The sequence below is a fragment of the Martes martes genome (assembly GCF_963455335.1).
Source record: "Martes martes genome assembly, chromosome: 5".
Classification (NCBI taxonomy): domain Eukaryota; kingdom Metazoa; phylum Chordata; class Mammalia; order Carnivora; family Mustelidae; genus Martes; species Martes martes.
The window spans coordinates 82,495,524-82,508,300 of NC_137892.1; the positions used below are offsets into that span (position 1 = coordinate 82,495,524).

Sequence of the window (12,777 nt, forward strand, 5' to 3'; positions counted from 1 at the left end):
AGAGTCAAAAAAATAGCCACTGCTTCAATAGCCACCTGTCTGTCAAATAAAAACAGAGCTGTGGATTTGTAGGTTTCCAGGCAGAGAGAAGAATGAGCAAGAGAATTGGTCATTACCACTATCTGCTTATTGTGTTGAGAAAGAGCCAGAAAAAAGAGTGAGCTGGTCCATCCTCTCAGCTCCCCATACTCCTTGGGAAGTGGTTGGGTTCTTGTAGGAAGGTGGTTTGTACACACACGCACACACACACACACACACACACACACACAAACGTACACACTAAAAAGAAATGAAATGTCAAGCTACTTTTCAGGGATAGAGGAGAGAGCGTGTAGGCACCCAGATGAGAAGCACTGACCTGAGCTTTGTGTCCTAGCTTGTAGAGAAACCTGCATTTATTGAACACTTACTATGTGCCAGAGTTTGGGCTCACTCCTCACTTCAGTCCTTTGGGGTGGATATCATTTTCCTCATTTCACGGTGAGGACTGGGCTCCAAAGCCCTTCCCCTTTCCTCCAGTCCGTCTGGCATGGATTTGCCACTTGGGTTCCTTAGCTGCAGCATGAGTGATGGGGCCCCTCTCCGCGTTCCTCTACAGACCCGATCTCTGATGCCTGCGCCCCGAGGCAGAACAGACTGGGGGACATCTCTGGTCGTGGACACAGTCCCTTACTCCCACGATCCCTCTCCAAGGGTCCTTCCACAGCAACGTGGTGTGAGCTGGAGTATCAGCTGTATGCTCTCTTAACACATCCACCATGGGACGGGTTTTGGGAAGTTGCATAAGCCAGTGGTTATGTGCTTATAACCACAATCCCCGGGCAGCCCCGCCAATTTTAAAAGTATAAGGTCAGACTTGGAGAAGAATCCCTGTGGCCTCCGCAAATAGCCAGGGAGCAGTTGCCTGTCATTTGAAGGTGCCACTCACACATTCCAAGCCCTGAGCCGCATTCCTCCCCTGGGAATTGCAATGGGCTGGCTTTCAGATTCAGTGAAAGAGTTTCTTGTTTCTGATGAGCACTAGGGGTTTCACTAGGCTTCCCTGTCATTCTAAAGGCTCCGTCAAAGCCAGCTGCCAGTCCGAAATGATCATAGAGGAGTCTACTTCTAAAAGAGGAAGTGGGTACCACTTACTGGACAGCAGCCCAGAGAGGCCAAGTGCCTTGCTCAGGGTCACAGAGCTAAGACCAGAATCCGGGGCTCCTGACCCCCATTCCGGGAGTTTTTCTACTCTCCTTTGTTGCCTTTCACTTGGGATGGCCAAGTTCAGTATGGCATTATCTCAAGTTCATCCGTTTACCCCTGCCCGTCCCTCTGAGTCACAGGCCCCCATGTCTAGCTTATTTGCTTCATGGCTGTGTGGTTGACCAGTACCTCAAAATCACGAGTGAGACTCTTGTACCTCAACTTTGTTCCTCTCCTTTCTGTTCTCCATTTTTATTCATGAGTCCTTCCTGGCCGTCTTGCCTTGACACTTTAGTCAACTCAGACACATCATTTTCCCTTCTCCTTCAGTCGCTGAGTTGATTCTAGCTTTCCTCTACAGCATGCCATGAGTTTTCTAATCCATATCCTTGCTGTCGCCGGGACCATAGCCATCACCTTATTCTTTTTGCTCTTTATACTTTTCTTTACTGAGCCTCTTGTCAAAGTTATAAAACGGCATATGCTTTGTGCAACTAGTGACATAGTGTAAGTAAATAGTGGAGAAAGAAAAAGGGACAAGTAAGTTTTCCATACCCCTTCCATCTTCATCCTCTCCCCCTACCATATCTAATGTTAATAATTTGATGTTATAATTTGATGAATATTTGATATGTTTATATATATTGATATATTTTGTTATAATTTGATGAATATTTGAAAATAATTTGATGAAAGATCCTTTCAGATCTTTCTCCTGCTCACACAAAAGCATAATAAACACACTTACATATAGTATTTTTTGCTTTTGGAACAATAGAGTCATATGTTGATTGATCTGTGGCTTATTTTTTTTTTTAAGATTTATTTATTTATTTGATACAGAGAGAGAGAGATCACAAGCAGGCAGAGAGGCTGGCAGAGAGAGAGGGAGAAGCGGACTCCCTGCTGAGCAGAGAGCCCGACGTGGGGCTCGATCCCAGGACCCTGAGACTATGACCCGTGCCGAAGGCAGAGGCTTAACCCACTGAGCCACCCAGGTGCCCCTGATCGGTGGCTTATTTTAAGTCAAGATATAGATTTAACTTGTTGGAAAAATAAGTGTAGGACAACCCATTGTGTGGCTCTCTTGTGGTGTTACTCCATCACATCCCACGGTTGGCACTAGGGGGTTTCACTGGGTGGGACATTTTCAGCTCACCTTTCCAGTTACCCCCTCTACTTCCTCTGCTCTGCTCCATGCTGGGGGGCTGTCTGGCCTGCAACTGTAGGCCATTTGCCCTTGGGCTCCTACTTGGATTCAGTTCATTCAGCACAACTAGGAGATTGGAAGCAAGGGGCACTGCGGAGGTCAGGGCATCTCGCCCTCCTGATTCCTTCCTGCTGCTCACGGGGGAGTGGCTGCCTGCCTCTCCTGAAGGTCCCAGCCCCAGTCAGACAGAGCTGTGCATACAGCAGCCCTCTTCAGCTGGGGAGCTACTCCCACCCCTGGTCGGCTTCAGGCTGGGGATGGGGTGGCTCCCTGCTCTTGGTGGGCCTTCGACGCCGCCTGTCTGTTTAATGGCCCAAACCCTGCCCACACTTTGTTAAAGAATCCCTTTGTAAAACTCTCTTTAATAATCCAGGTAGAACAGTCCCACTTTCCTGGGACCCTGAATAGTGGGTATAAAGTGTTTCTTTTCTTTCTTTTCTCCCGCCATCTGCTGTTGCTTTCCACTGGTTCCTTTTTTTTATCTCCATCATGGTTATTCTGTCAGCTTAATTTTCTCTTCTACTTGGAGATTGCATTTCATTCGTTTGCTCAAAATCCTTCTAGAGCTCCCCAGCATTCACAGAATGAAGGTCACACTCTTTAGCCGGCCATCTCTTGCATCCCCCATTCCAGGATCCTAGGCATCAGGGACTCTGCGCAACACCACAGTTGCCCACTGAAATGCATTTCTAGCGCTGGTACAGTTGGTTCTCCTACTGACTGCTTATGTGATGTTGGACCGCGAGCCAACCTCTGTAAGCTTTCATGTCTTCTTCAATTCAGTGAGGAGAATAACAGCATTTCCCTGACGATTCATTGATCTCTTTGAAGACTTTCTAGCACACAAGAAGGTTTTGGTAGGGACGCCTGTGTAGCTCAGTCAGTTAAGCATCTGCCTTCGGCTCAGGTCATGATCCTAGGGTCCTGGGATCAAGTTCCCACATTGGGCTGCTTGTGCAGCGGGGAGCCTGCTTCGCCCTCTGCCTGTTGCTCTCTCTGACATAAATAAGTAAAATCTTAAAAAAAAAAAAGTTTCAGTAAATGTTAGTTATAAATTCCACACTCTCTTGGTCTCTCCCTAAACTCTTGGGTGGCTCTGCCAACGGCTGTCAGGGCTGGCTTCCATCCCGGACAGCAACCTCTCCATCTTTTCCTCGCAGAGTCCAGCTAGAGATGTGCCGGTTGCTTCTTTTCTCCAGGTCTGGCGCTTCCAGTCTTCTGAGAAGGCAGGTGTGTTCCCACACCCCTCTTCCCCAGTCTGCCTCTTTTTCACCCTCCTCCCCCAATCGAACCTTCTGACACAGAGATCCTTCATGAGCCCCAGTAATCTCCCTGTGGCTCTGCTTTGGGTCCTGCTCTTGCTTCTGACAAGCCTGTTGTGGACCCACATTGGCCCATGTTGGCCCAGAGTGGTCCCTGATGAAGAGCACGGGTGGGATTCCTACATGTCATTCCCACCTGAGGTCCTACATGAGGTTGTTTTGTAAGAGGGCATTAAATAACACGGAATCCCACAGTGAGGTATTGTGTCCCCTTTCTGATTCTTTTTCTAACCAGCTGAGTAGTTCAAGGAAGAAGGCTCAGCATTGTGCTTATCTCTATTGGACACCTCCCTGACACTAGGTAACTTTGCTTTTTAACAAACGTAGCAGATCTGGGCTCTTCCTTTAGAACCCCCTCGAAGGCAGCAGAATGTCGCCAAAATGGAGTGATGTTTTTATAATATCCATTCCTAGGTTGGCTGTCTATTTTTGGTAAGCGATGCTGGCTTAGACTAAGTACTATAGGAGTAAGACGGTGTTTACTTGGAAAATACACTTACGTAAGGATAATATTATGTAAAGGACAGCACAATCGCTACCAGATTACGGCAGCCATCATGAAAGTGGCGCACGCATGACCAAGGTTTGGGCTTCATAGGCCCAGCTGACCCTCTTGCTTGCAACTGGGGCAGCCTCGTGGCTCCTCCTGTTTGCCTCCCCTCCCTGTCCTCTCACTCCTACCCTGGTTATCCACTTGTGCTGATGCGTGTCTGGAACCCAGCAGATGACTGAGGGACCCTTATCAGGGGCGAGGATTACGATGCCATCCACAGCTCATCCCCCACTCCACTCTGACCCGGGGCAGGCCACATACCTTGTCTGGCCCTCTGATAATCACCCCTTTAAAATGGTTGACATGCTTCTGGGGAGGGAAGAATGCACGCGGCTGGCCTTGATGTTCTAGTTCAGAGGAGTGAGCAGCCACTCCGCGGCGGTTAGGACCCCTCTCCTGGCTACTGTTTCCTCTATTGTTAGCACCTCTTTCCTGCTTTTCCTGCCTTGGGTTCTGCCCTGCCAGGGCCAAAGTGAACATAATAAAGAAAGCAAAAATGGTGGTTCCCACTGTTACAAATCCTGCTTGGTGGGCTCTGTGTTTGAAGGGACTGCCCTAGGTTCACGTAGCATACCTGGCCTTAAGTATGTCTGGATGATGAGCGAAACAATGTTTTTGAGACATGTCTGTAGCATTTCAGAGGTCTGGAACACCCAAGATTGTGAAACTGTGTTCAGTTGCAGTAGAGACCCAGAGCCAAGAAACTGCATTTCCATTCAAGGTGTCTCTCTTCTCCCAGATCTTTCTCTTTCCGTCTGTCGCCAAGGTCTGTTTGTCATGGAGGGTCCTAGAAACAGATCCGTACATGGCACAGGGAGAGTGGGTTTGGGGACAGGCTTAAGATCTCGCCTTCCACTCTCCATTACTGCTGTAAGAGAGCGCATGGATTTTTATCTCCTTGTGTTACCTCCTCTTCCAGAGGAAGAATGACCTGGTGGGGGGGGGGGGGGGAGCACGGTGACGCATGGGAACTTGTCCTCTGGGGAGTGCGTTTAAAAGGAGAATTCTTGGGGCTCCTGGGTGGCTCAGTTGGTTAAGCACCTGCCTTCGGCTCTGGTCATGATCCCGGAGTTCTAGGATCGAGCCCCACATCAGGTTCCCGGCTCGACAGGGAGTCTCCTTCTCCCTCTGACCCACTCCCCTCTCATGCTCTCTCTCACTTTCTCTCTCAAATAAATAAATAAAATCTTAAAAAAAAAAAAAAAAAAGGAGAAGTCTTAGCTGAGCCTGGCTGCTGGTGGCAGGAGTGAGAACAGTTGCTGGGAGTTGTGTGGGCCCTGGCATCTCTGGCATTCCCTTTCTGGCAAGGTCTGTTCTATTTTGATTGCTAAAGTGCTCGTTCAGGTCTTCCTGAGTTTTTGTGAGCGGGCCGCTCTACACTGGCTAGCTCTAACAAATATGGGAGCTCACATATCTTCAGCGTGTATACAGGGCTGAATGCAGTAGCTCCATAATGCTCACCAGTGCCCTCAGAGAAGGCTAGCATTGTCCCCTTCGAGGTAATGGAAGCCTGGAGAAGCCAAGTCACTTGTCCAGGCACAGGTGGTAGCATTTGATGCTGGAGGTTAAGTTCCAGTCTGTGTGTCTCACCTGAAGCTGCATACTTGACAGCAGACCCAGGATGGGAGCTCTGGTCCTACTGAGTACCTTTCCTGCATACTCTCTTGGGTCAACCAGACTCTCTTAGAAAGCCCTTTCTCTTTCTTCTTTAAATGATGCTGCTCTATGGGAAAAAAAACCCAGCAAGATTTCATCCATGCTGTCTGTCCATCCCAATATATTCTTCAGAGTGGGAATGTTTTTAGGGAGCTAACTCTAATTACCCAGATGGGAATTTATTTTAAATAACCACCTGCGCCTTTGTCTTTAAAAGGATCTCAGGTCCCCACTGGGATCAGAGTCTGTGCTTTGTGATTTGAACGCAGGTAACAAAATATTTGATGTTGGAACACAGTCTTCATTTTATATTCTCCTTTTCTGTTCCTAGGATTATAGTTCTTATTCTGAGCTGCTGGAATGTCGGCAGAGTATAGAACAGATGTGTCTTAAGTACTGTTCTCAGGCTGACTTTGTTCACCGGGAAGAAGTCCACAGAGGGCTCCGGTTTCTCTGGGAGGCATGTTCTCATTACCTCAGATAGACAGAAGTGGTGATTTAAGTTCTTTTAAGTTGAAAACTAGACGAGGAAGACTAAAATGGGAACCCACATCTCCAGTAGGCTTGAGTTCAAGATTCTGTTCTTTCATTCTCTGTTCTAGTTGGAATCCAGCCTTTTTTTCCTCTCTTTCGGCTCCACACCCAGTGTGAAGTCCAAAGCGGGGCTCGAACTCACGACCCTGAGTCAAGACCAGAGCTGAGATCAAGAGTCAGATGCTTAACCAACTGAGCCACCCAGGTGCCCTGAATCCAGCCATTCGTAACCACATTCCTCCTTACAGAGTTTATTTTCTCCTCCCTCTCCCTCTTCCTTCCTCCTTCCCTCGCTCTCTCTCTCCTCTTTTCCTTCTCTTCCTTTCTTTTTCTCTCTTCTCTCCCTTTTTCTGATCATCTCTGCATTTTTTATGGTTGCTTTTTCTAATCATTACCATCCACTAGTGAGGGTGAAAAGAATGTGCGTAGTCAGACCTGAAGGATCGGTGCTATCCTAAATTGTAAAGTTAGGTCCCTTTATAAGCTGCATGAATACAGCCAGGCCATAAGGGGCAGGTTTAAAGCACTGCTTTTAAAAGTCATGGGTTCAAAGTTACTGGATTCCTAAAGTTACCCTCCGTAGAGAACTGGTCATCAGTTTGAGCCCTGGAACAGTCAGATTCAGTAGCAAACAGTAAAGAGAAGCCCCATCAGAAAGAGCCCTTTGTCGTAAAGGTTAAGGATCTGTGGTTCAGTGGTTTGGTGGGTTCAGGTGGAAATCTGTCCAGGGCCCAGAGGTAGGAGAGGTGGATTCGCTTCCAACTGGAACTAATTAGCTCTGTCGCTTGGAGAAAGTCACTTGCCTTTGTGCACATCTCTCCCTTTGGAAATGGTCTCTCTTCAATATACTTAGTTTAAGGCTTTTAGAAATATTTTTAAGTGCTGTGAATAATTTGAATGGAATCAATATAACTAATATTCAAGAGTGTGTGCTGTGTTAGTTTTGTAATATGTGCATGTGCCCACACATGTGCATGTGTGCACACACATGCAGCCACACTGAGAAGTGAGCTAGTAATTACTATCTGAGCTGATAAAAACTGAGGTTCTGAGGGGTTAAGTCCTAACTCAAGATCCCACACCTCATTAAGTTGTCCACCTGATTTTCCCAGCCGTGGGAGTAACCAGCTGGACCCAACCCGGTCTGCTGGTATGCCCAGCACCCTACTGGCCTGCAGGACCTCACTGTACTCAGCCCTTGGCAGCAGGGCAGGACCCAAGGCAGTGAGGGTCCTTGGATATTTTAGGCTCTGAGTAGTTTTATTTGGGGTTCCAGATGGTCCCAGTGTGCTCTAGAAATACCATCATTCTTCGTATAGATCATACGACATCGTTGCTAGATGTCCAGACTAGACCATTTCACCTCTTCGGACATCAGCTCATGGATGTTGGACCCTGTCAGCGGCTGGGCATGGAATGTGAGGAACCCTGCAGAGCCCCAGGCAACAGCCCTTTCTAACATCATGGAGGATGACTTTTCATCACAGATGGCAGATCTGTTTGTCTTGTGGGTTTTCAACCCTAGCACATGTTCATCTATAGGGCTGGTCTGTGAACTCACAGGCAAGCATGTTTTGTAGCCAGTAAGGTTTGGTTTTATGTAACCTGGGGGTGGTCAGCAGTTATGCTGTTCTTCAAGGCCAAGCCCACAGCCTGCCTTTCAGACTTTCCTGTGTCTGAGGACAGTTTGCCTACGGTATCCTTTGTAGTGGATCACATGCATGGAAAGAGTTCAAATTAATGAAGTAGTTTAATGAACCCCTTTAATAAAAGGTGGGGGACAAGCTGGGGACCTCGAGGGACAGCGTTTGTTCAAACTCTGTGAACTGAGGTTTGGATATCTTGGTTTGCGTGATGAAAAGAAATAATATTAGCACTACAGCAGTCCGCAGAGCAAGAGTCTTGTTACTCCTATCTCTGAAACATACACCAGGCCTGTAACCCATCTCTGTGCTTTATCTATTTAGATTCCTGTTGAGCCAGAGAAGGTGTATTTAATTAGCATTTGAAGAGTTTCCAATGATGCCATCTCAATGATGCTAATTCCACTTGGCTCATGTCTTTGTACTACCATGGGCCCGAGATAGCTTTTGCCCCTTGGCTGATATCTGATGCTTGTTGAAGGAAGTAATGATCATGCCAGCCGTTCCGGAGGCTAGATGTTCCCTAGGTGGGAGGGTGGTCATATTTCATACCTGGGCTCGCTACCGGTGGTAGCTGGCCCCTTTCCACGGAGCTGTTTACTTCAGTCCTTTGCTAAGAAAATAAAGAACACCAGAAGATCACTGACCTATTAGAGAGAAACCGTGTAGTCACTAAGACTATTATATTAAGTTTCTGCTGGAGATGCTTTTTCTGCCTCCCTAGACACACAGAACTGTGCCTGGGACACACAGAACCGTGGTTTCTTGTGCTAATCTCTCACGTGGTGCTGGGCTGGCTGATGGCTGCATGAGAGCCTTTTGTGGAGTTTATAAAGTACACATCTCGTGGCCTAGAGCCAGGCCTGGGAATCCATATTCTTCTAATGTGCACCCTAGTTTGGGAAGCGTAGCCCTGGGACTGCCTCATATAATTTTGCAATTACTGTTAAAACAGTAGTCCAGTTTTCTGGCCACATCACATCGTTTTGTGGCCTTTCACAAAAGGCCGACTCAGATGGCCTTTCCATCATAATGACATGATACAACCTCCTGTGTCCCACCCTTCACCCAACTGTTTTACCAAAACTTAACAGCTGTCTAGGATGGGCTCCAGGAATGAAGGCAAAGAGATCAAAAGAGGCATGGCCCCAAGACCAAAGGAGTGTTTGCTCTAGGCAAAACAGGAAAGCAGATATTCTAGAACAATAGAACTGTTTGAACTAAATGGCAAGGAGAGCGGGTGGAATTTGCTGGCAAGTCAGGTAAAGCATTCTACAGGAGAAACCCATTCGACTGGAGGCTTGACAAAGGAGAGGGTGGTTGTCAGAAGCCACGTGAACACGGGAGAAGGCAGAGAGAACTTTGTGGCAAAGTCTTAGCGGCCACAGAGCCTGCTATGTGAAAATAACTACATGCGTCTTACTTTGCTGTGGTATGAGATACAGGGCCATCCATGACGGAAACGAGGGCGCGCCTACGGACTAATCCCAGATCGGGAGGGGTTCGTGGATCATGTGTGGTGGGACTTTGCAATTGATGTCATTCACACATCTTCCTTGCGGCACACGTGGGTGTTTTCCCTGGTGCCTCATTGATCCGTACCTCGTTCAGAGCCTCTCCCCTGACAGTATGGTGTGATGAAATCTACTCTCATGTAATCCCCAGGAGTGGGCGGATCTAAGTGGCACTTTGCTGTACCCGTGTGGATGCCCAGCCTCAATTCTCATTTTCTGGCCTTGTTCATACCCTTTTATTTCCGAAGCTAGAAGTCAGCCTGTTTGTGGGCTTCCTCCCCCATTAATCTGAGGTCCTTTTTGAAAGCCAGTTGTCTGCCTTGCCAGCTTTGTCTCTGCTGCTTTTCTTCTTGATCCCTGAGCTCCTCATCTTGAACAAAACTCATTTCTGCCACAGGGCGTGCTATTCCCTCTGCCTGCAGCTCTCCATCCCCGCCCCATCTACATGATCTTCCACAAAGGCCTCTTTCCACCTCTGGTTAAACAAGCTCGCTCACCTGTACTTTGTGACCCTTGATTCAATTTTACGTTCTTTTATTTGTCTCATTGACTTTCTTTTTCCTTGATTGCCACATATCCCTTTTCGGTTTCATGAAAGCAGTGGCATGGTATGACTCATTAACAACAGGATCCTCTCTATGTATTTAGTCATACATATTAATTACTTGCTGGATGAGTGGATGGATGGATGGACTTGAAGTCTGTCAGTTGAATTCTTAACAAATGCAATGTACCATTGTCTTTTCAAGTTGTTCCGCTCAGCCAGGCTCCTGCGAATTCTCTTCTCCTTCAGGAATCCAGTAAAGCCACATCTACCCCTCATGCTACAATCCAAACTCCAGTCATTCTTTTAATGAAATCTGGGATATTAAAAGCTGACTCTGATTGGCTCCCCTCCTGAAATATATGAACTATATATTTATATTTTCTTTTGTAAAAATATATTTTACTTATTTATTTGAGAGAGATCGACAGCATGAGAAAGAGAGTGAGCACGAGTGAAGGGGAGGGCAGAGGGAGAGGGAGAAGTGGGCTCCCCACTAGAGGGGAGCTCGACATGAGCCTTGATCCCAGGACCCTGGGATCATGACCTGAGCTGAAGGCAGATGCTTAACCGACTGAGCCACCCAGGTGCCCCTGTATTTTCTTTTCTTCTCTCTCTCTCTTTTTTTTAGATTTTATTTATTTGTCAGAGAGCGAGCGAGAGTGTGAGCACAAGTAGGGAGAGCAACAGGCAGAAGAAGAAGCAGGCTCCTTGCTCAGCAAGGATGCGGGACTTGATCCTAGGACCCTGGGATCATGACCTGAGCTGAAGGCAGACGCTTAACGACTGAGCCACACAGGCGCCCCGACCCCATATTTTCTTAATAACCTTGGAGTGTATGTGCATTGTTTCCAGTTGGATCCCTTATCCAAACTTCATCTAAGCTATAATTTTTAAAAAGACTTTAATTACAAGAAAGGCCATTTTTTTTTCATCATAATGGCAACAAACACATTTCAGAAAATGTGGGAGTTTAATGAAGCAAATATGAATCCTGCATAATTTCTCCACCCTGGGTTAAATACTATAGAACAGTAGAGCTATTTTATCTTTTTTCCATTCACTGCTTGTCCTACACTTTCTACCACCTTGTGTGTACGTGTGCATACATGTGTAAATATCCTGAATTGTAAAATTTTAAAATATCCGCATGTCATTATAAAGACTTTCAAAGGCTGTTTCATTGCATGATCCCAAGTTCCCTTTTTGAGAATCACCATTGAGCGCCAACAGGGTGCTAGGCACTGGCGTATGTGTTATATACCGCTTTAAATATTTATTGCTTACTGAGCCAGGAAAGATAATACAAATAGTGTCTTCCCTCAGGTAGTGATGTTTCTCAGTGGCTATGGTAGGTTGTAGGAGCAAGAGGTGGAACTGTAGAATAGTTTGAATTGGGGGCAAATGTGAAAGACGGATCCCCAACAAATATACCCAGTTCAAACACCTACTGCATTGAGCACACAGCTGTCTTGATAGGTTCCTACTAGACCTCTAGAACAGTGAACTGGGAAAACCTCGGCCTGCCCTTCTTCTCTGGATTCCTAGCTCTGAGAATAACTGCTGTTTGCATTCTTTTCTAGAGTGACCGTCTTCTCATCAAGGGCGGTAGAATTGTCAACGATGATCAGTCCTTTTATGCTGATATTTACATGGAAGATGGCTTAATAAAGTAAGTATGTAGGACCTTATCTTTATCTTTTTGTACTTCCTCTCTTCATCAGAGGCTCAGAAAGAAGCTTGCTTCTTTTTTGCTTCCTAGACCTTTGATTCTTTGTGTTTCATTTCTTCTTCTCCTTAAAAATGAGTCTTTATTTGAGAGAGAGAGAAAGAGAGGGTGAGCAGGGGGAAAGGCAGAGAAAGAGAGAGGGACTCCTCAAGCAGACTTCCCACTGAGCATGAAACCGATATGGGGCTCCTTCTCCGGACTCTGAGATCATGACCTGAGCTGAAACCAAGAGTTGGATGCTTGACTGACTGAGCCACCCAGGCGCCCCAAAGTGAATCTTTATTTGAACCCTTCGTTCTGGGTGCCCATAATCCCTTAAAATGGGAGCTCGCCTTAATTTATGTGGGTCTTGTGAATGAAGTGAGAGATTTGAATTTGATCAACCAAATAATGCTTCAGGCTCCCTTGTGTGAACTATATTGACGGGCACTCTCTGCATCTTAGAGAGGTGGAAGGTGTGACTATTGTCCTTAAGCTGATTGAAAAAATGTGCACAAAATGACAGCACCCTAAAAATATAAGGCCTTGTACAGTTGGTGTCAAAGGAGTTCAAGTGAATATAAATGCCCAGAAAGGAGAAATCCCTTCAGAGGATGTTATGGGGCTGGAAAGAGCATTTGAACTGAGCCATGACTTAGGCAGAACCTGGGTGAGCTGAGCACAGATGGGACATACACCTCAGACAAGATTTTCAAATAGATGCTTCAGGGATGTACACCTACCTTACAAAATGATTTGTTACTGGGTACCTTTAAGTGGTGCAGCTGGGTTCCCTTTCTCTGCAGGCTCCCTCCGGAGTAACCTGTAAAAGAGATATGGTCTGTACATAGCCTTTCATCACGGACAGCGAGACAGGCCCCCACCCTGAGAAGATTTTGGATAAGATC

General features: G+C 46.7%; 1 protein-coding gene across 1 annotated transcript in view; it reads left to right on the forward strand.

Annotated features, from left to right (window-relative positions):
• The window catches only part of DPYSL3 (dihydropyrimidinase like 3), a 59,377-nt gene that overhangs the window by 15,175 nt on the left and 31,425 nt on the right, over positions 1–12,777 (forward strand). Inside the window, exon 2 of the mRNA XM_080804455.1 lies at positions 11,745–11,833. Within this exon, the coding sequence (XP_080660581.1) occupies positions 11,745–11,833 (89 nt within the window). The remainder of the gene's footprint in view (positions 1–11,744; positions 11,834–12,777) is intronic.